At 40.5% G+C, this 22,256-nt stretch overlaps 1 protein-coding gene across 2 annotated transcripts in view; it reads left to right on the plus strand.

Moving 5' to 3' along the window:
- Window positions 1-22,256, plus strand: part of slc38a4 (solute carrier family 38 member 4) — a 38,090-nt gene that overhangs the window by 10,836 nt on the left and 4,998 nt on the right. Inside the window, exons 1-14 of one of the 2 annotated variants that reach the window (XM_067581146.1) lie at window positions 1,338-1,535; window positions 5,159-5,393; window positions 6,275-6,371; window positions 7,675-7,790; window positions 9,688-9,761; window positions 10,080-10,172; window positions 10,495-10,576; window positions 10,666-10,748; window positions 11,490-11,548; window positions 12,018-12,278; window positions 13,484-13,563; window positions 13,892-13,992; window positions 14,894-15,018; window positions 21,854-21,998. In XM_067581146.1, coding sequence (XP_067437247.1) covers window positions 5,269-5,393; window positions 6,275-6,371; window positions 7,675-7,790; window positions 9,688-9,761; window positions 10,080-10,172; window positions 10,495-10,576; window positions 10,666-10,748; window positions 11,490-11,548; window positions 12,018-12,278; window positions 13,484-13,563; window positions 13,892-13,992; window positions 14,894-15,018; window positions 21,854-21,998 — 1,441 coding nt within the window. In that variant the 5' untranslated portion in view covers window positions 1,338-1,535; window positions 5,159-5,268. Of the gene's footprint in view, window positions 1-1,337; window positions 1,536-5,158; window positions 5,394-6,274; window positions 6,372-7,674; window positions 7,791-9,687; window positions 9,762-10,079; window positions 10,173-10,494; window positions 10,577-10,665; window positions 10,749-11,489; window positions 11,549-12,017; window positions 12,279-13,483; window positions 13,564-13,891; window positions 13,993-14,893; window positions 15,019-21,853; window positions 21,999-22,256 lie in introns of those variants that run through there. The other variant, XM_067581147.1, reaches the window with a different exon arrangement.

Consider the following 22,256-nt stretch of genomic DNA (forward strand, 5'->3'; position numbering starts at 1 on the left):
AGCTAACTCATCGTCATGCTCAATTCATTACACAGTCTTGCTGGTACCACCTTATTTCTGGTATACACAGCAGCTTATGGTGGCTAATGTGGGCTAATGTTAGCAGGCTGAGTGTTGAATCTTTAATAAGTGATAAACAGTGCTGTATAACTGACATTGCTGAGTCAGTTCACTGATTCTATGACTCATGTCTACTTGTCACCTGTGTATTTTTAACATATTTAAATGGTATATAGCTGAATGAAATCAACAGTTATGTCTCTTTCTGTGTTTTGCGGCTGTTGGTGTTGGATATTTTAAAATTTAAACTGTTTATGGATGAGGTTGTCGTTTAAACTCCAAATGAAAGATTGCTCCTCTGTATGTTGAGAGAAGTCTTAAATCCTCATTGAAAACCTTTTAAAAACCAAGTAGATGAACTTAGTTCATGAGTTCAAAACAAGTTCAAATCAAAGCATTTTTTCTTTGTTCATGATTGAGTAGGTAAGTTTTCACTTAATAGAGTTCACAGAGTCTTAGCTGCTCACTGGACAAAAACCTTTCGACAGCTAATTTAAAGAAAACAATAGTGATGCAGTTGGTTCCTTACATACCGCACATGTGCATATGTGTGTCTATTTCCTCCATTTGGACAGTGTTACAAAATAGACAGAGATAAAACCTCATCCCTGACATGTACATGACCTTGAGCGCAGTGACATCCCAAACGCTGTCTTCTGATTGGTCGGCCGGTGGCACAGCCTACCCCAAACTACTAACAGTTGCTCGTAGCCCAGCTGGACATCCATGTGCCAACATGTGCACAGGTGCGTGCGCAAACAAGCGTGTGCACAGTGTGTACGATGACGATGGAATTGAAAAGCCTGGGAGGTGTGTGTGTGTGTGTGTGTGTGTGTGATCAGTTAGTTCGTCCACCCATGGCAGCCAGCAGCCCTGTGTGACCTCAGCCTCTCACTGGTCCACATGTGTTTGGCCTGTATAATTCTGCACCAGTATGAAACTTGATAGTCATAGTCAGGTGACATATCATGTGATGACGTCTTGAAGCAGCCGAGGATATTTAACAGTGTCAGTGCATGCTGGTGTGTTCAGTCTGATGGAGGCGGACCTCCTGGCGATGTTACAGTTTAGGTTCCTGTTTTCTCGTTATACACAGGCGTGAACCCTTCTCTTTCTATCTATCTAGCTATATGAATTCATACTTTTGATAGAGGCCCCAAATTACAGTACTTTTCTGCTTTGGCCTTCTTGCTCTTTTCTAATGAAGCAGCCATGTGTATGTGTATTGGGGGTGTGGGGGTGGGTGGGTTTTTATGAGCGTGCTCAGAGAAGGGGCCTGACTGATCTGTGTCTGTCCTCATTGGTCCACAGAGGCCCTCCCTCCTCCCTTTTAAAAGCTTCCTTTCTCACCTGAGTTACAAAAGAGCTCCTGCCCCTCACCCATTCAGTTGTCTGTCTCAACCTTCTTTAAAAAAAAAAAAATTCAAAAAAGAAAAAAAAGGGAACAACGCGGAACCTCTTTAAGGAACTTCTGAGTAAGTGAATATGCCTGCTTTGTTTGACAAATTTGGCTCATACTTTGAATGAAAATTACATCTCCACCTTTTGGCTACCAACACTTTGATTTACTAAATCTGATTTACTAAAACAGCAACTTGGCAACAGGAAGGTTTGGACATTTTTCTTCTCACCTTTTCTCGATGTGCACTCCTCTAGCTGTGGCAGGGTGTGTTTGAGGAATACAGCTGCTCGTGAATGTGTATTTTCTTCAAACTTTCTGCAGTGTGCCTTCCTGGAGGAATTTTGCTCTCAAGTGGTTGGCTGATGCAAGACTTTGTTTGGGTTGAGGACGTAGGAAGTAGCAGGAGTTTTTTCTCAGATTGGAGAAATTTGGACTGATCTTTTAGTAATTCATCTGATATTTCTTCTGAAAGCAAAGTGCTTTGTATTTTCAAACCTTATATAAACACATATCAAATCAAATCAAAAGATCATCTTGATGGTTAATTTTTTCAGCTTTTCTGTATTGCTGCACAATTTATATTTTAAAATAATTGTTTGATCTAACCACATAAAAACTGGAGAATATTCTGTCAATCAAATTCAGCTAAAAAGAGGCTTGCACGTCTCGTAAACTCTCTGATTCAAACAGAATTTGTGTGATCTCTTGGCCAAAACAAAGTTCAGTAGTTTGTGCTTGGTGTTTCTGAATACTCTGTGAGATTGTAAACAGCAGGAAATGTGATTACTGATAGGTTTTGTTGATTTGAAGCATGAAGGCACATTTCTCCAGTATGCAAACCTCAGCAATCTTCTTTTTTATCTGTATGACAAAGTGCAAATGTTTTTTCCTCTGTTAAGCAGAATTAAAGCAAATTCCAGCAACAAGTGATCACTCAAGATGCATTTTACGCAAATTATTTTAATTGCAGGTGTGAACTGCTGTCCAGCTCAGCTGTGCACGTTTGATCCCATGTTAGAGCAGGGCCTGTGCACTGCACGGCACTCTGCCAAACGTGTGCTTCTGTAATGTTATGATTGTAGCAAGGGCAGCATTAGACTCGAGAACATATGAAGTTAACAAAGTCAGACAGGTTAATCCTTTTGGCAATGAAAAGTGAAACCGTTCTCCGATTTCTCTCTCGCCACACAGCGGAGAGCGACACCAAGAGATTAGGTGTACTGGTGTGTGTGATGTGGTTGTTAACGGTAATGTACCCGTTTAATCTCTGTTGGCTCAAACATATCAGGTTTTAGGGCGGCCTACTTCCGAAGAGCAAGATCACAGCAAGAACAACACCCTATAAATGACTACAACTTAATTTAAATGAAAGTCTAGTCTTGTGGGTCAAAACCAGATCAGCCCAGTGGGGGCTGATACCTCTGACATTGTTTTCAGCTTGAGGAAAGCTTTCTGTGGCTGCATAGAGGCCTATTGACTGTAAACACTCTTCATACATTGTGATGCAAAGATCTTGCTGCTCAACCACTTCCCTCATTAAGTCACAATTACGAAACAAAGACTCTGATGAAGTAGTGATCAGTTGTTGAAAGTAAGATATGTACAATTTTGAGGTTCTTGTACTTCTGTTATTTAATTTTTGTTACTTTATACTTTTCACTGCATTTATTTGACAGCTACAGTCACTACTTACTTTGTAGATCAAGACTCTCCTTTCAAAATCAGTTTTTAGAAAATATGATGAATTGTTAAACTACCCAACCATAGTTGTTCCACCATGTCCAGCTACAGCATTAGCTGAGAGAGGTGGGTACAGCTTTCATGTTCAGTAATATGTAATAGGGTAATAGACAGATAATAACATAGAACCCTGAAAGGAGCTTCTGCATTATCACTATTTCTATTTTTGTAGTGTCTTTCAGCTTTGCTTTGGTTTACTGGCCTGTAACTTTACTGTATTGGTTCATTCTTATTGCTCTCATAGCATCATGTTCGGCCAATGCAGATAGCTTTTATCAGTGGAAATACACTTAAGAACACACTGTACACTAATTTCAAATCAAAGAGCACCAACTACAGAAACATAGACACCATCAACATCTCTACCTCAACGTCACACTCAAACATTAAATTGTACCCTGGTTGCAACTCACAGGGTTGCTGTGACTTATTTGCTGTTGTAAATGCTTTAACAACAACAGAAAATTTCAGAACCCAACTTTTTTCTTGTTTGTCCCTTGTTGTGTGTAATGTCTCTGTTGTGTGGTTGTGTACTTGTTGCCTTGTTCTTGTTCTTGTTCTTGTTCTTGTTTGTGTTTACCCTGCATTGTTTGTCAGTGAGGAACACTTGGGATCTTTCCTTCCAACTCTATCAAAGAGCTCTTTGTGTGAGTGAAAAACAGCAGTGTGATTAATTTGGCTGTTAGTAGCATTTATAATCATACAGGCTTCGCCTTTTATCTCCTTACGTAACTTAATGATGAATGTTACAGAAGGAAAATGTAAGTGTGTGTCCCTGTGTGGCGCTGTTGCCTTTTTTTCTTTAATAGCAGTGGGTGAGGCTCAGTAATGAACAAGGGAGCCTGTTGATGGTGGCGGTCAGACACCCTCATGAACTCATTGCATCCATGACCTGGTTTCAGGGTTTGTTGACTTAACTCCAGCCCACAATCTCTATGAACGTCAACATTGGCCCGTAATGTCTTCCTAAAGATAGAGGACACCCAAGTTAGACATCGTTATGTATTTTATTAACCGTTACTGACAGTCATGACACAACACAATCTAGTTGTTAATACCACAAATCAAGCTGGTATAAACAACTAGTCCTGGCGAAGCTGTATGAGAGGTGCCAATGTTGCATCACGCCCCAGCTTTCCTCTTCAAGGTAGCAACAAATAGTCCCTCAGTTCAAGGAAATGAGATGGACTTGTTTGCAGGCTAGAGGGCCTTATTTCACTCCTGAGTGTTCTTCCTCAAGGCCAATAAGGCAAGACAATACAGCACATGTGTCTGCAGGCTTGTAATCAGTTGCAAATTGGCATTCCTGTGGTGAACTTAAGTGATAGTGAATTTTTAAGACCAGGCCAGTTGCTACTGCTTTTTTCTACTATACATTGCTGACATAATGGTTCAAAGACACTTAAAGCCGCTTTTCCACCACATGGTACGGCTCGACTCGACTCAACCCTCCTCACCTTTTTTGGTTTTCCATTTCCAAAAGTTGTAGATAGTACCTGGTACCTGGTACTTTTTTTTGGTGTCACCTTGATCTAGGTTCCAAGTGAGCTGAGTCGATACTAAAAGGTGATATGAAAACACTGCAGACCACTGATTGGTCAGAGAGAACCGTCGCTAGAATCATCACATGAGTGACACAGGACATCCTACACAAACCCCCCATAAGAGTGTCTGTCTCTACAGTAAATCATCTGTTGAGTGTTTGATGGTTGCTTATTTGTGCTTTGGAACATAACCACCATGAAGCAATCAGAAAATAACATTTTATCTGCAGTGGAAAACAAAATCCAGAGAACTACCTGGTACCAAAAGCGAGTAGAGTCGAGCGGAGCCGGTACCATGTAGTGAAAACATGGCTTAACAGACTGCATGTACTGCTGAAGATCTGAACTGATATGTCGTTAAACCTTTCCTGTAACTTTCTTTTGTTTGTTTGTTTTGGGTCATTTCTTCTAGGTAACAAGGTCTATTAGAGGTTGAGGAAGAAGCGCATCACCACCTTGTAAACTCCTAAACCTGAAATCAGCACCCGAACTTCTCCTTCTGTCATTCTGCTGCGAACCACTATGCCGGGAGTTGTGGATCGTATGGAGCTAAGGAAAGTCTCCATGGATGCTGACGATGACAGCAATGACAGCCTGGACGACCGCTACACAGAGCCCATCGATTCTGAGAAGGCCACCATCAACAGGTCAGCCACCATGAGATTGATTTATTGTTCTTCCCCACATGAGTTGGCACCAACAGTCATTTGACATTGCAGCTTTGTTCGCAACTTTTCTCAAGAACTCTCAGTCATATTTTGGGTGCAACATTCATCACTGCCTCAAGTTTGATCTCAAATATTGTAGGCTGTAGAGAACATATCTGATTAATGACCAGGGTTTTACTGCAACCAGGTTACTGACGTCCATGTAAACATATTCCCCAAATTCTAACCTTAACCTGACTTCTCCCTGTAACCTGGTTAATCATGAGCATTTAAACATAGCATTTGTTAAGTGTTAATGGTCATTTGGCATCACCAGAAGTAATGTTACACTCTCTACGTAGTTTAAAGGCCCTGACACATCCAGCTGACCTCAAATAGCACTGACAGATGTCAACCGGTCAGAACTGTTTGTGTCACATCACCTGACATCTTATGTAAAAGGTTCTTGAGCACAACATATCTTCATAGGGAGCAGGTTCTCTTCTACAGAGCCCGCCATGTTACACCACCATGTTTCTACAGTAGCCCAGAATGGACAAACCAAACACTGGTTCTAGAGAGAGTTTTTTGCAAGTTTTGCTGCCAGCGTAGGTTCTCCTACACACTTAAAAGGGGAGGGGAAGGGAGAACCCCACTAAATCCTACACACTGGTCCTTTAAATGCCCTCCAGCAAAACACAGAAACTCCAGGTTCACTTACTTGAAAAAATATTTTTAAAAAATGCTTATGTAAATTAAATTGTCTGAGACTGTGACACAAAATACAAATAGCACACTGTATATATAATACGCATGAAATGACATAAAGTGAACTATCTACCTTATATGCAAGTGTAAATTTTGTTTCCTTATCTTTGCAGTCAATTTTTGGACGATAATGATGACGCAGAGAGCCAGAAGTTCCTGTCAAATGGGATGATGAAGAAGAAGAAATATGAGGAATACCATGAAGAATATGTAAGAATTCACAACGCTAATGTAGTCTGTGTCTGTCAGTCAGATTTTGAAAGCAAATTAATCCTAAAAAAGATTGAAAGCAGTCTTATTTATTTTGATGCAATGAAGCAATTTTCTATTTCGAAAGCAGGCACTCAATAACTACAGAGGATGTAGAAACATCTCAACACCAAAGAGGATGTAGAAACAAACCTAACATTTATGGTTTTCAGACTTAACAAGAAGCCTCTCTGGAAGTATCTACAGTATGTGTTCCTCACCATAGCATACAGTGCATTTCCTTAGTAGTAGTTTGTTGAAGAGATCACTGGCACTGTGGTGCTATTGAAAGAGGTCGTGTCACTGTTTGAGACTAACATTTTATTTTTGTGTTGATCATATTTCTTTTCATATTCTATTATATTTAGGCATTTGATGCATGTTTCTTTTTCTCCTTCATTATAAGTGAGGATTTCTTTCCAAAACTGCTGTTTTGTACCTATGTTTAATAATCAAGAGAAAGAGAGACAGTTTTTATGCCTTCAGTTTATTTTCTACAATCAAAGTGTGTACGTTTCAAGGCATCCATGCCACATGAGGCTGTGAGTCACTGTGAAAACAGCCACAGAGGTTATTAGAAGGTAGTTGAACTGTATGTCAGTAAATCAAAAGCATGTGCTCTGCAATCGCATACACATGATTGCAAGTGATGCTATATTTTTGGCCCTTGAGTGATTTTGACAAACTCAGATGGCCATCCTGCATGCACCACAGCCTAATGGAGCACTTAGTTTTGTATGTGATTTTTTTTTACCTGTACAAACATAACAATTTGGATTTTGTTGGAATGTAATGTCAGCCTTAATCGGCATTTCAGCAGTCAGTAGCTCTGTTAAAAAAAAACATAGCTTTTTCAATCATTTTATTGAGACTACACAGTGCTGGCACTCCAGAAATGTGTGAGGAATGTAATCAGCTATGAGCTGAAGTAGAAACTGTCCAATAAAACGCACCAAACGGTTGGTACCTTTACAGCATTGGGAAATGCAAGGGTGGATTTTTCCTTGAATTGCAGCCAGTGGGTGACAAAGTATTTGCCAATGTCAGTAAAGTCTTGTGTGGTTTGCTGCACATTGCCAAATGTTTGCTCTCTTTCTTGTTGCAATGCAGGGCAGACATTCTAGAGGATTACATTATGATTCCAATTTTAAAATATCTAATCAATTATCTAAGAATGATTAAAGGCAGACTTATCTAAATATGTCACTGCTACATCACTTTCTCATACAGATCCCTCTTCCTTCTTTCTTTTCTCTCTGATCAGCATCCCGGCCATGCTTCTTTCGGGATGTCTGTCTTCAACTTGAGCAATGCTATAATGGGCAGTGGCATCCTGGGTCTGTCCTACGCCATGGCAAACACTGGCATTGTGCTCTTTACGTGAGTATTGCTGCAGCAGAACAAAGAAACCAAAGACATTCATGTCAGGGTGTGTACATGAAGTGGCATGACAGGACAGGCAGGTAGTTAGTCTAGGTAGGTAGTCTCACAGATTGACACGAAGTAGATGTTTATCATTTCATATTTTCCATTTACTGCATGTTGCCTTTTTAAAATATTTTTTATCCTTGAAGCTTCTGACATGTCATTCATTCGTTCATCTCACAGTAACACCTTGCCTTAAAATTCTGAATAAAAGCCCTGAAATAATCAATAGGGCTTCTTGACTGACAGAAGTGTCAGTCTCACCATCATCTTCAAATTAATATATACATCCTTTCAAGTTTAATTATAGAGCAATTTTAGATGACAGGATTGTCATTGTGGGTTTTACGCAAAAGACACAATTACAAGGTGCTGTACAAACATTTCCTGCAGACAGAAAATGAGGTTGGTTGAATGCAACGTTTTTGGGTAGAACAGTAGTTAAGAATGGTGTAATCTTCAAATTAGGCCATGTGTGTTGTGATAAGTAAAAATGTTTCTGCTTTCTGACTTTAACTGTCTTAAGCAGTATGACTTCATAATTTAAGTACAGTATATAGTGTTAATAAAAAATATTAACAAGACGTACTTGTCTTGTTTTACATTTTAAAATGTAAAGAAACAGTCTACAGCCATGCTAGCATCTCTGTGAGGCTACACTTACAAACAATGGCGTTTCAAGCTAAATGCTAATGTCAGAAGGCTAACATGCTTATGTTTATCTGCTATAAAATTTACCATGTTCACCATCTTAGTTTAGCATGTTAGCATGTAGCACACTGAGGCTAATGGGAAAATAGTTAGTTTTGCAGGCATTGGACAAATTAAAATAATGATGATGGTGGCACCAGAGGAAAAGTTAAAGGGATCACCAAAGTCATAGTTATCTGTTAACTGGAAGGAACTCTTACAATCAGACTACTACCTGGAATACAGCTCTACCACACAGAAATGTTTGAACTCCTGCACCCTTGGCCCTTATTTCCTCTGCCATCTTTCGCCCGGCTCTGTCTGTCCCGTGCACATGCATTATCAGCATTCATGGCTGACATCCAACATCCAACACCCCTCTGTCACCCTACACCCCTCAAATGCAACTCCCCCCGCCTTCCACCCAGTATTCATGCCCCTGGTGCATGGCCCCCTCATGAGCTGCCAAAGTTACAGGGAGCAAGAAAGAGGAAACATAGATGTCAATGTAGTAGAGAAATATTGCAGTAGCTACTGCAGAATGATAGCTGAAAGGGAATAGTAATGCTCTTCTGCCATCTTCTCAGCTTGCCACAAAAACATCATCTATCCTGTAACTTAGAAACTGAATAAACTGGGTAAAAATATATCCCCAGTCCCAGTCCTTCCAGTATCACCCTGTTGACGGGCTGGGTGCCATCTGAAGAATGTAGCAGAGGGATGCATTGACGTAGCGTTGATATTACTTTGCTCTGGTCATGCTACCACCACGTTAAAGTGTCCCCTAAGACAAGCCCCAAACACCCAAACAACCAAATGACACCCACATCTAAGCAGCTGGAGCATGTCACAGCCACTGTTATGTTCTGTATCGGAAAAAAAAACAACTGAAACGAGTGCCCACGTGCCAGAACTGAGTCAAAGCAACAACATTTGGATGAATTCGAAACTTCATTTTTGGGGTTTTGAATGTCAAGAGACATTTGACTCCTACTCCATTCAGACATTCATCAGGCATTTCATTCCCCTACTCTTTTTCACTTCCCCACTGGCTAGATTAAATTGTTAAAAATAACAGAGTTGACCTCATACACAGAGTTTGATGGTATCACTTTCACAGTCTTGTACTCAAAGCTGAACTCTACTTTCCTTCTTTGTGCAGAATCCTTCTCGTCGCCGTGGCTATCCTCTCCTTGTATTCTGTACATCTGCTTCTTATGACAGCTAAAGAAGGAGGTTGGTATTCATGTTTACTTCAGCAGCAACAGCAAAATGTTCACACCCTTCTCTGAGGGCGTTGTGGGAAAGCCAGGAAAACATGAACCGGAGTAAAAGTAGACAAAACAGGTTAAAGAAAGTGATAGATGTCTTATAGAGTTATGTATGCATGAAATGGAACTTACTTTGGAACAAAGTAAGAACAACTAATGTGAATGTATAAAATACACCTGATGTTTTTATCTAGTTACTCCTCTTGTCTGTTTTTCATTCGTGTCTGTGATGCTTGAATTGTTTTCAATATCTAATTCTCCATAAACTTGTCTGTTCTGGCAGGATCCCTCATCTATGAAAAGCTGGGAGAGAGAGCTTTTGGTTGGCCTGGGAAAATGGCGGCATTTGGATCGATAATTATGCAAAACATAGGAGGTAGGCAATAAATCAGTGTGTTCGTGTGTATACTGATGGGAGACAAATTAAAGGAAACACCTGAAAAGATGAGCGGACAAACAAAACAAATGCATATGCTTCCATAAGAGCATGAGGGGTTTCTCAGTGGTCTGATCAGTATGAAAATGAATCACATCCTGGCCTTCACAGTCTTGAGTAAATGCACTTAGTTACTTTCCATCACTGCTTTGGAGAAACAACCTACAGTATTTCAAACGAGAATTTTCCTTCAATGTCAGTATGAGTTCAAATCTCAGGGAGTCTAATAAGATTCTGTTGTGTCCCTGTTGTTCTCCTGCAGCCATGTCCAGCTACCTCTTTATTGTGAAATATGAGCTGCCTGAAGTGATCCGAGCCTTCCTGGGTTTAGAAGAAAACTCTGGGTGAGTATATGTACGTGTGAGTTTGAAGATATTTAAGTTAAATTTTTGTGTTTCTCTTCTGATTTGTACCCTCTCTTCTGTGTTCGCAGTGAATGGTACATGAACGGAAACTACCTGGTGGTGTTTGTGTCGATCGGAATTATTCTCCCTCTGTCTCTACTTAAAAATCTAGGTAAGGATACACTCTACGTTTTGCTGACTGTAACTCAGATACTTCTAATATTGCTGCCCAACTGTAAGAGGCAGGATCTGTGTCACTTCCTTCAGTCTGAAGCCAGAATCTTCTGTGCCTCTTGGATCTTGCAGCTGTCTGTAATCAGCTCTGCATAACCAGAAGAAATCTAACACTGGTCGAGCCCTTAGTCAGCTCTGGCAATTAGGAGTTACAGTAATGGAACACTGCTATTAAGTCTGTAGTCAGCTCCACCACTCACATGTAATTTATGAACCCAAGAGTCAGAGCCACCTCAGCTGGCTCTGCCTCAAGACACATCGAGCCCACTGCCCAGATTATGTAATTAAGACAGTTGGACGTAAAACAGAAAATAGGATCAAATATTTATGTCAGAGCTGAATTTAATAAATAACACCCACAGTGATCATTGCCATTACATTTGTATTTGTGGCTTTGGTTACGTTCCATCCAGACCTTTTAAGGATTCATTCTCACTGTATCTCATCGCAAACTGCTGCTCATAACTGATTTTTGTTCGACAATTTTAGGATGTGGGTCACAACCTAGAATGGGATGTGATCCATATCCTAGAATAGACAGCCAAGATGAATTAACAGCAGCGTTAAAAATACAGAACAGAGTACCAGAGTGCAGAGGTGCATAGTAAACTATAGTATATATAGCTGTTGTCATTGAAGTAGTCTTGTGTTTAATCAGTGATGTTTTCTCCCTCTGTAGGTTACCTGGGCTACACCAGTGGATTTTCCCTTTCCTGCATGGTGTTTTTCCTGGGTGTGGTAAGTTCAGCTTTTTAACAGCATGACAGTATGAACTGTTAATGCAGTTTTAACAACACAGCAGTGATAGTTAACCAGATTGTTAATGTGCTAATAAGCTGACTAATAAGCATGACATTTGACACTGTTCTCCTGTTGCCTGAGAGCTATTGACCTCCAATATAACCACCACAGGGTGTATTACACTGTACCCTGTTTAGAAACCTGTGTCTGCAGTTCACATTTTGTTGAACTGTAACTGAAAGCTGACAACATCCCACTTGAAGAACCATTTAAATGACAGGGGATTTAGAAAATTACATTGTACACTAAATCCCAAGATGAAGAAATTGGAGAACTCTCATAGTGGTAAACTGCAAGTTTGGTCGCTATCTCTTGTTTTCATTAACTTCTATGAACACCACTTCATACACAGGCATAGTAGTGCTAATAAAACAACATAACATAACTTGTAATTGTTATTTTCCAGTTGATCTACAAGAAGACCCAGCTGCCCTGCCCTCTTCCCTTCTTTTACCACCACTCGTCCAACCTCAGCATGAACGCTTCAGACATGCCGGGTTTATACACGTTACAGAACCACTCGGCACAAATGGATTTCTCCCGAGCTGACGTTTCCCCGGCGGTACCGGGCAGCCATGACGCTCATCACTCCACTGGAGTCCACTTCGAGCCTCACCCTGATGATGAGGAGATGTGCACAGCAAAATACTTTGTCTTCAACTCACAGGTACAACAGGGTTGGTGGAAGCCTACATGTTAGCTTGTAATGATGGTTCAGAAACCTTTGATTGGCTTTCAGTAGTGTGCAAACTTCTACTGATCCCAAACATTTGTTCAACTTGCAAAGTCGAGCTCTCTGTGTAAGCATTACCTTGTCTTAAGTCTCATTGACAAAGGTATAACGAGCGTGACTTTTGAAATACAGAGGTTGGTTTTGTTTTGTTTACTATGCGAAATAGCGACTGCAAGACTTTACAAGGACCCAGTAAAGTTAAAGATCTTCCTGCTGTTAAGAAACTGTTAAATGAAGAGAAGATTTAGACAAAATTAATCCATGTGAATAATGAATTTTACATTTGCACAATATAACGTGAGACAATAGGGCTCAGTGGGGTGGAAAAGGGTGCGTTTTACAAGCTACAAATCCATTTGAAACGGAATGCCAAGTATTTGCCAGGACATGTTTGGTAAAGGTGGGGTTTTTAGGGTGTGTTTTGGCTTTTGTGTGTGTGTGTGTGTGTGTGTGTGTGTGTGTGTGTTTAGGGATTTGTATCTGGGCCTGGGCCAGGATAAGAATATGACACATGGCGCCCTATTCACATTGGGACACAGGGTTAGTTGCTCTAACTTTATTCACCAGAGTTGTGATTTTCAGTGTTGCAGTTTGAGAATCCAGGTACTGCAGAAAGTTTGTTTTGTTTTGTTTTTTAAATAGTGGATGAAAAAACTGGAAGTATCTAAGTGACAAGCCACCTTAAATTATTCCTGTAGAGTACTGACGCTCCAAGCCAACCTCAAAGAACAAGTGCAAACTCGACACTGTGTTGCATCATCTGGTAAAAGTAGCACTTGAACATACTTGAAGTCTACTGCTGACAGTAGCTGACAGCTTAGCATGAACTTACAGTATGTTCTGTGTCTGTGTCAATAGTCTATTTGCTATATCCAGAAATCATTAAGTTAAAACAAACAACACAAACTAGTCTTCTACCTTCAGATCACTGTGAGGGTCTTTTCACATGCTTGGAATAATAAAATGAGAATATGTCTCATAAAAAGTTGAAACTCACACTGTTAAGTGTTGCTTTGCTTGCATGACAGAAAAAAATCAATATGCTGATTGAGCATGTTTCTGACATGACAGTTGTACAGTTATATTTACTGCCTAAAGGTGATTTTTTGCACCTGACACATTTGTCCTTTTTTTTTCAGACGGCATATACTGTGCCCATCCTGGCCTTTGCCTTTGTCTGCCATCCTGAGGTGTTGCCTATCTACAGTGAGCTTAAAGAGTAAGTGAGCTCCTTCTCTTTCAATCAAGGGTTCCTTCATACAAAAAAAACATTTCTCACTTACTGCTGGAGGGATTGAGCCATGCATATTTTTTAACTGCTGATGAGGCTTTAAGATATATGCCCTTGAATCTTGTGTTACCACCGAAATACAAAGGACATGAATGTGATGACATGAAAAGTTACATTTAAAAAAGTAGTATTCAAGACTGCAGAAATGCAGCTTAAGCAGAGATACATTTTCACTGGAACCTTTGGATGCAGCCATGAACCTTTTTAAAATGCTCTGATCTCTCTAAATATGAGTATGTGTTTGTTATTTCTGCAGTCGCAGCCGGAAAAAGATGCAGAACGTGTCCAACCTGTCCATCTTGGCTATGCTCACCATGTACATGCTGTCGGCACTGTTTGGCTACCTTACCTTTTATGGTAAGAAGACACAGACAAGTATTTAAGGGGACATAACAAGCTTTTTGTGATTTTCTGTTACTTATATACTGTTATAATGTCTACATTTTCCTGTCTACGTCAAAGTTCTGAAACTTGAGGTGAACAAGTTTAAAAATAGTCCTTGAAAGTCAAAAGCCAGGGCGTCAACCTGCTTTGAACACTCATTTGCATTTCTACTTCCCGATCCAACTGATGTCAGAATATTCATGCATGCCCACAAACAGCCGTAGCCTTTATTGCTAAGGTTGTTCCATGGATTCAAGTTGTCCACTTGCGTATTTTGAATCGGATTTCAGCTTGAACATGTACGGATATATTTGATAAGTTCACATTTTGAGTAAAGAACCAGAAAATTCTCCTGCTACTGTTTGTTTATGTTGCCTCCCAAGTCACTGGGGGGGTGCGTCCAGGAGCTAACCAATCAAAACAGAGTAGTGTCATCGGGAGGAGGGCATTGAAGAGACAGGAGCTAAAACAGACTGTTTCAGACAGAGGCTGAACTGAGGGGCCACATAAAGAGCCAGTATAAGATAAATAAGGAGTTTTTTGAGCTGTAAATCATGGAGAGATGTACCAGTGGTGCCCCAGAACATAAAATAGGCCTGGAAATCTGCATGATATGTCTCCTTTAATAATCAACTTTGATCATAGACACGCAATTGCTTAAATTTAGTTTTAGGTAAACTTAAGCTTAAGTTAACTGATAATAGTCCCTTATTGTAGACTAAAAGAATTAGATTACTTAAATGAAAATTGTTTGATGTTGCGTCAGGCAGTTGAATGTCTCCGTTCTTAGCTGTGCCAAACCTGCTGTTCTGTAGCTTCTGTTACCTTTTGTTTACGATTGTTTTTTTTTGCTTTGTCTTCTTCTCCAACGCAGATAACGTGGAGGCAGAGTTGCTCCACACCTTCACCAAGGTTTACAAGTTCGACACCATGTTGCTGCTGGTGCGTTTGGCTGTTCTCACCGCCGTCACTCTGACTGTCCCCATCGTGCTGTTCCCTGTAAGTACATCGTACATAAACACACAGTCTGTCTTTGTTGTCTCTTAAAAATTCTAATAAGATTTTAAAGCAGTCTCCTCCAGTGACGAGCAGGAGACGCCTGTAACAGCAGTGCAGTTTATGTGTCCTCAATGTAAAACATCATGGCATCATGGGTTCACTTCGAGGGTTTTTATGCTAATGTTCGCTTGAGCACTGCTGTCTTTTTCTTCTTTCGTCTCTCTCAGCATCATTAAAGTGAGTCTTATTTAACCACAGATATAATTTGATTTACGTCAGAGCACACAAACATGTTCTTCAGATACACATAAACATACACCACCCTTGTAATTTCAGATACCTGGCTGCTGCCTTCCACCCCATGTCAACCAGCCACTTGTAAAACCATTTCCATTCATTCGGTGAAACATTACTGCTACTCTGTGTCATTCTGCTCACAGACTGTGTTTTGTGTTTGCAGCAGAGCGAGTCTATTTTTTTTTGTCATTTTCTGGACGAAGCTGTTTTTTTCCCTGGCAGTTTGGTAAAAAGAACACACTGTTCGGTTGGCGCTTTGCTTGTTTCGTCATTTCAAATCCCAAAGCACACAGGCTGAGGTCGTAAACGGCCACGCCTCTTAATTACACCAACATACACATGCATGCATACACACACTTTTGGGTTAGGAAAAGAAAGCCTGTCTCATTTTTTGTGTCTATTTCCTCTTTTTCTAAACAAAGGGGTCAAAGGCCAACCTTTGTGTGTGATGTCCACTTGACAAAACTCATCATCTCAGTTACAGTCCTTCACACTCTTCACCCTTCCCTCCTCATATATGGTCACGGGCTAAATTTAGCTTGGCCCTTATCTGACAGAGGGAGAACAAAAATGGCTGCTGACTAAGAGGAAGTGTAATGCCCCCTTTTAGCTTTCATGCACACACACACACACGCACACACACACACACACACACACAAACTTAGTGGTATGCAAAGACAAGCAGCTGCATATTCTTCAATGATTTCCGAAATGGCTGTAGCTGCAGCAAGCAGCCACCAGAGGGCAGCAGCTTTGTTGATGTTGAGTCACAGGAAGTGCTGACAGAATGATGCAGCAATGCCCTGTCATGGGAACACACATCTAGAGGCAGCTCACACACACATTTTTTACATCTTTACAGAATTTAAAGTCGTTCATTTAATTATTCTCTTAAATATTCACTCTCCCGCATTTACTCATACATTCAGGCATAGCTGAATTTTTTGCTGTTTCGCTTATGTTTGTGTTCTCACAGACTGACAATGGACATTCCTGTTCACCCCCATGTCTCTCTCTGACACACACTCAAACACACACTCCCCCCACCTCCCTTTCAGCAGACACTGCTGTTTTTTCTGTCGAAGGGAATGTGAGAGAGAGAATCCCCCTCTCTGCAGTGGAAGTTTACAGGCTCAGAGTGGACAGTGGAAAAACCCTCACCCTGACCGCTACCTTCAGGGAGATAGAGAGGCGGAGCCACTGAGACAGTGGAGGGGGGCGGGGGGACAGAAACATAAACCTCTGCGAAGGCCGTACAATCCCCTAAATGTTTTCATTTAATGATAGAAAATGTTCGGAAATCTGCATCTGGATCTGTATTAAAAACAGTGAGAGATGATGATCGGCTGATGGTTTTGGAAGAATACAATACGGATTCATGACCACGGAGTTCTGATTTATTTTTATCATGTTGCAGTAGTGCCATCTATAGGTGGAACGTCATGACATTGTGTTCAAGATTTCATGTGCACATATTGTGTAAATTTTGTTATAACCGCACAATGTCAAGTAGGTCAGTTTTCTACCAACAACAGGAATGTGGTATGGAATATCAAATCAGACTCTTTGGGGGCACATCCAAATATACCATAAATCTAATTTAAAAACATACAAAACTGCCCACCAGAGCCAAAAAGTTGCAACTACATATTCGGTTAAAATTTAGCTAAGACCAGAGTTTTTGATTTCTGTTTCACCCTATACAAAATATTATCTCAGAAAAATGTGTGTTCAATTTGCAGTAACTATAAATCATAGCTAAAAATCAAAGCACAGTAACTCTGATTTGGTAATCTGTGTAAATCAAGTGTAAACTAGCTGGTGAGATAGTCTGTAAATGAAAAATTGAATGAACTGACATCTTAGTAATTCAGTTAGTTATTCCATATAATTAAATGATGCAGCAACTAAATCCAATCACTATGGAAACCAAAAACCCTGCTGAAGCTAACTAGCTAGTAGAGTATCAATAGCTGCCATCTCAGCTTTTGACCCTAATGGAAATCACTGGATTAGGTTTGGTTAATTTACCTGTAAATCACATATTATATAATAACAGTAGTCAGGCAGAGACACATAGAAAATAGAACATAGAAAAACAGAGATATATAATAAATCTTTATGAACTGTACACTGTAAATAATTAAGTTAAAGTGTATTTTCTCAAACAAAATAGCTACAATGAAGACAAGAAAGCTGAAAGAACACATTTTGTTGGTAGATACTGTGAAGACTATCCAGAGACTGCAGTATTATATGGTTCTATTGCAATGATGTTTTGGGGTAAAACAATTAGCTAACAAATAAGGTATGACAGTTTGCCAGCCAGCCTGAAAACTTAATACCAGTTTTTCTCATCTTCACTGCTTCTGTGCTTACTGCTCTCTGTCTTTGTCGGCCAGTACACTGTTAGCTGTGTCTTCTTGGCCTCAGGAAAGAAATTGGAATTTTCTTTTACATGATACTTAAAGTCAAAAAGAAAAAAATCATAATTAGTTTCGGTAACCGCAAACATGAAATTATATGCATGCAACATTTTTCTCCTTTTTCTCCTTGTTATCTGGCACAAACGTGTTATCATTGTGTGAAAACATGGAAGCTTGAAATGCAATAGTTTTATGTGACACCAAGTCGATCACCTCACTTTGAATGGTGCTGACAATGAATTATACAATTGAAATAGAGAAGAGTAAGCCTGTAAAAATATCAAATGGTAAGAGATTGAGAGGGAGGAGGACTGAGATCACAGAGAATATAAAACTTTGACAAGGACAGAGAAAGCCTGAAGTGTAAGCAGAGCAATTGTGATCAATTGTAGCATAGTGAAAAGAGCAAGTCAGTGACGCAGTCAGGGTTGGAGTCTTTAAAAGCAAAAGCAAATTCCTTTTGTGAGGTTGTGTTAAAAACTGGTTTTGGCCCGTATATACCTGCACAGATGCCTCTGAAAACACGAGTTACAACCTGTTTTGCATAAGTCAGTTTTGATGATAAGAACTAGTTGCTGAGAGAGTTGTGAAAGAAATGTCTGACATAGCTGATGCTTTTGTTAGCTTTTATGCAAAGTTGTGATTCACTATAACTAAAATCATACAAGGTTCAAATCATAATTTACTTGTTGCACTTCGGTTTAATTAACTGACCATCACTATTCTTGCAGTAAATTAAACTATATTGCTCTGGCATAGTCTCAAGACTGACACACTTGGATGCATGCAAGACATCAGATCAAAAGAACTAGTCGCACCGCCGCTCTGCCAAGTTTCCATTTGACATTTGAGAATCTCGCCTTGAATCCTCCTGACCTTCATTTTGCAAGAAATGCTGTCGACCTTCAGCTAGAGATTAACATTAGCTTTGTCTCCAACTGTCCTTGGCTCCACTGGGGAAGTAGTATATGAGAGCAGAAAGAATGTGTGTGTGTGTGCATGGGAGTGAGTGTTGTGAAGACACGTGTTGAGGCATAAAAGTGTATGTGTGTGTGTGTATGTGTGTGTGGGTTTGTGGGTGTGCAGTCACGTGAAGGATAGATGCTAACAGAGGCCAGATCACACAGGGCTTTGCCAGGATTCAGTACATAATGAAAGAGCTTTATGTGGAGTCAAACATGCCCCAGTTCTCATGGCTCCGGCTGGAGGTCGAAACCATGGGAGAGCGCCACAAACGAGCTGATTAACAGCACCAACGTTACCTTTATGTCTTACCATCATGTTGTAAAATTTCAGTCTTAATTCAGACCTTTCTTCGTGGTGAGCCACCTCGACTTCTTGTCTTTAAAGCCTCACATGTTACCAGTTGGTTTCTTCTTACTTAAAACCAGCTGTTTTTGCTTTACTCTTAATAAATGACTAAATGACTGTGCAAATGTCTACGTTTTGTCTACTCTGATTTAATTTGTCTTACATTTTAAGATGTGGGACTGTCACACAGAGCAACTACATCACCATTTCAAACACCACAGTAAAAGTTTGAATTAGCTATTAGCTTGCATGCTAATAGCAGCAGCCTTCCACCCCCTTTATGCTGTTTGTCAGATCTCAGTATGTTAGTTTAAATCTGTGACCAGTTTGGACAATGAAAGGTTTTATTAATGACCAAGACTTTGCAACACTGATCTCAGGGTTTGTAAGTTGTAACTAATGACTTTATTAATGGTTAACTGATGTTTTATTGATTTGTTATAAACCATTAAGAAGAACCATGTTTGGGTTGCCAGGTTATGAAAAATCCCTTTTTTGCTGTTGTTTCTGCTCCCAATCAATAAAAGTTGATGGGTCCAGCTTTTTAATAAATCATCAAATGTTAATTAAGTCATTCATGAAGGGTCTCTTACTTTCTATCTATCAAGCATATAACAAATAAAGAGTTAATTAATTTTACTCTAGATGCACTGCAGCTCTTTTCCAGAAGGTCAGAGGTCAAACAGGCTTTCTGAGTGATTCTCCTGATGAATTAAAGAGCTGCAAACTGAATGCAAGTGTCATGCTGGAAGAGGAAGAAACCAGCTAGAGAGATATTTCACAACCTGGCAACCAAATAAGTTGTTCTTATTAAAGGTTTATAGCATATTTATGAAGCGGTATCACAATTTCAACTTTATTACATTAGGAAAAGTACCAAGTCAGCTCTTTGTCAAGTACAGAGGGAAGTTTTATAGATAAACGTTCAGAAAACTGGCACAGTCCGTGTGCTTGATGTGGCGTTTAAATGCCGCAGAGAGCCAGTGTCGCCACTAGAGCGCTCATGTCTGCATTCGTTGCATCATGTTTGGGCTCTGTGTTGCTCATGGGTTTGTTTTGGTTGCAGTAAAGAAACACTGATCTGGAGTGTTAAGAAGCAGTTTGGCTGTCTAGTTTCAAGTAATGCTTCAGTGCTTGTGTGATCAAACAAAATTTCCTGTTGATATTTTTACTTGGAAATGGGACTTTTACCTCCCTGCGTAGTTTCAGTTCAGCATCTGGGCTGTACTTTGTGCCATGCAAGTGGGTTGTATTTATATACTTCTACAATTCATACCTGATTTTGCAGAAGTAGATCATGTAGCTGAGATCTGAGAAGTGGCTGGTGTGGTGTTAACTTGCTGAACCTAGATGTGGCCGGGCCAATCCGGCTGCCTACATACTCTGTGTGTGTACATATGTGCGTGGGGGGGGGGACTCTGACAGGTAAAGAGTAGGAGTAAAGAGTGTGCAAATATCACACGGTGAACTCCAAAGGCTTTACGCCAGGTAACAGTCGGGTGCTGAATAGTTTGGAGCCTTGGAGAGAAATGCCCCGTCCAGGCTCTAGTTTTCCAAGCTGGCCTAATTATGCAACAGCTGGTGGGAGGGAGGGAGGGGTAGGGCCATGGTTGTAGAATTTTAGGAGGGATGCACTTAAATTATTGTCATTATCTCAGATAAAAAATTAGTTTTGGCTTACGGGATGACACTTTTTTGGCAGTAGACAGTGAAGTGCAGGCGTCATCCCGGTGCTGCCTGACAGTCATGATGGAGGTCACTTGGTTCGATCTGACAGTGCAGAAAATCCAGTTAATGTGATTTTTTTTCCACTGTACCATGCTAAGTGGATATAAATCTTGTGCTTAAGTCCGACTTGAAAGGATACAGAGGAAGCATGTGGTGTGCTGCCAGCAGTGCCTCTTAAAAAGGAAAAGATTGCACATGCTTCGTCCTTTTCAGGTCAACTAAATAAAGAAGTAAAGATACTTTCCCTGAAACTGTTCTTGCACTACTACACAGCCTGAAGTGTCTGCCACAACTGTTATTGAACTGGTGGCCTTCATCTGTAGAAAAAAAAGAGGAAGGAAGGCAAGCTGTCATGAAAACAGTCAACTGCAGGTGACAATAGCAGCTTCATATAAAGACACACTTCCCCCCCTGCAGGCCAGCCCGCCCTCCTCTCACTACCGGCTGATGCAATCCCATGGTTCCATTGCACTGTGGGAGATAATCCCCTGCCTTTTTGAATGGGCGCCATAAGCACCGCCCATTGTAACCTTTTCCCCCGTGGCCGTCGAGCTGATGGTGCCTCAGGTTTCACCTGATACTCGCGACCTTTCACCCACTGGAGGCTTGAACAGGCTGCCTGTGGTTCAGCAGCACCAGGCGTCTTAGCTGGGATCTGTGCGCTCCTGGATCTCTCCGTTTCCCTCCCTCACACTCTCACACACACACACACACAGTCTCTCAAACACATACTTGCATTTGTAGTACTTGACACACTTCAGTCAGTGGCCAAGTATGGGAATCAGCTTCAGGCAAAGGCTAACAGACGTGCAGACTGTTGTTAACAATTCATTTCTTTGGCGGAAACAGAGAAACAAGAGTGACACATGTTTGATTATAATGCAACATTATTTTTATTTTAATAAATTAAATTGAGACGTAAAGTCTTAAGTTTATGCAAAAAGCATGTGTGTCACGTTCCCCCGTTCTCAGTCAGTTTATTGTGAACTTTCTACAACTTTGTTATGATGTTATGATGATTCTGGTGTGATCAAGCCAAAGACTAAAATGTCAATGCTTTGTGTTTTTCCCAGATCCGTTCCTCCATCACCACGTTGCTGTTCAGCAAACGAGAGTTCAGCTGGACTCGTCATATGCTGATCGCCGCTGCCATCCTGGCCTTCAACAACATGCTGGTTATCTTCGTCCCCACCATCAGAGACATCTTCGGCTTCATCGGTGAGTCCTTGCTCACAATTCTTTCTGTTTTTTTCAGATCAAATTCAAAATGTCACAATGTGGTGAGGGAGATTTGGTTGACAGACAATAAAAACACACACCATGAGGCACTCCACAACATAAACCTATAAACCATGTGGACAAATATGAGTTAATGTAACAGGGAGAGTGGCAGTTGAGGCCTGATTAGCGCCTTCAGTTCAGGGGTCGTTTATTAAGCAAAGACGTTGCAGAAGCTTAGAGTGTCGGATCGTGTCA

The sequence above is a fragment of the Thunnus thynnus genome, chromosome 23, assembly GCF_963924715.1.
Source record: "Thunnus thynnus chromosome 23, fThuThy2.1, whole genome shotgun sequence".
NCBI classification, from domain to species: Eukaryota; Metazoa; Chordata; class Actinopteri; order Scombriformes; family Scombridae; genus Thunnus; species Thunnus thynnus.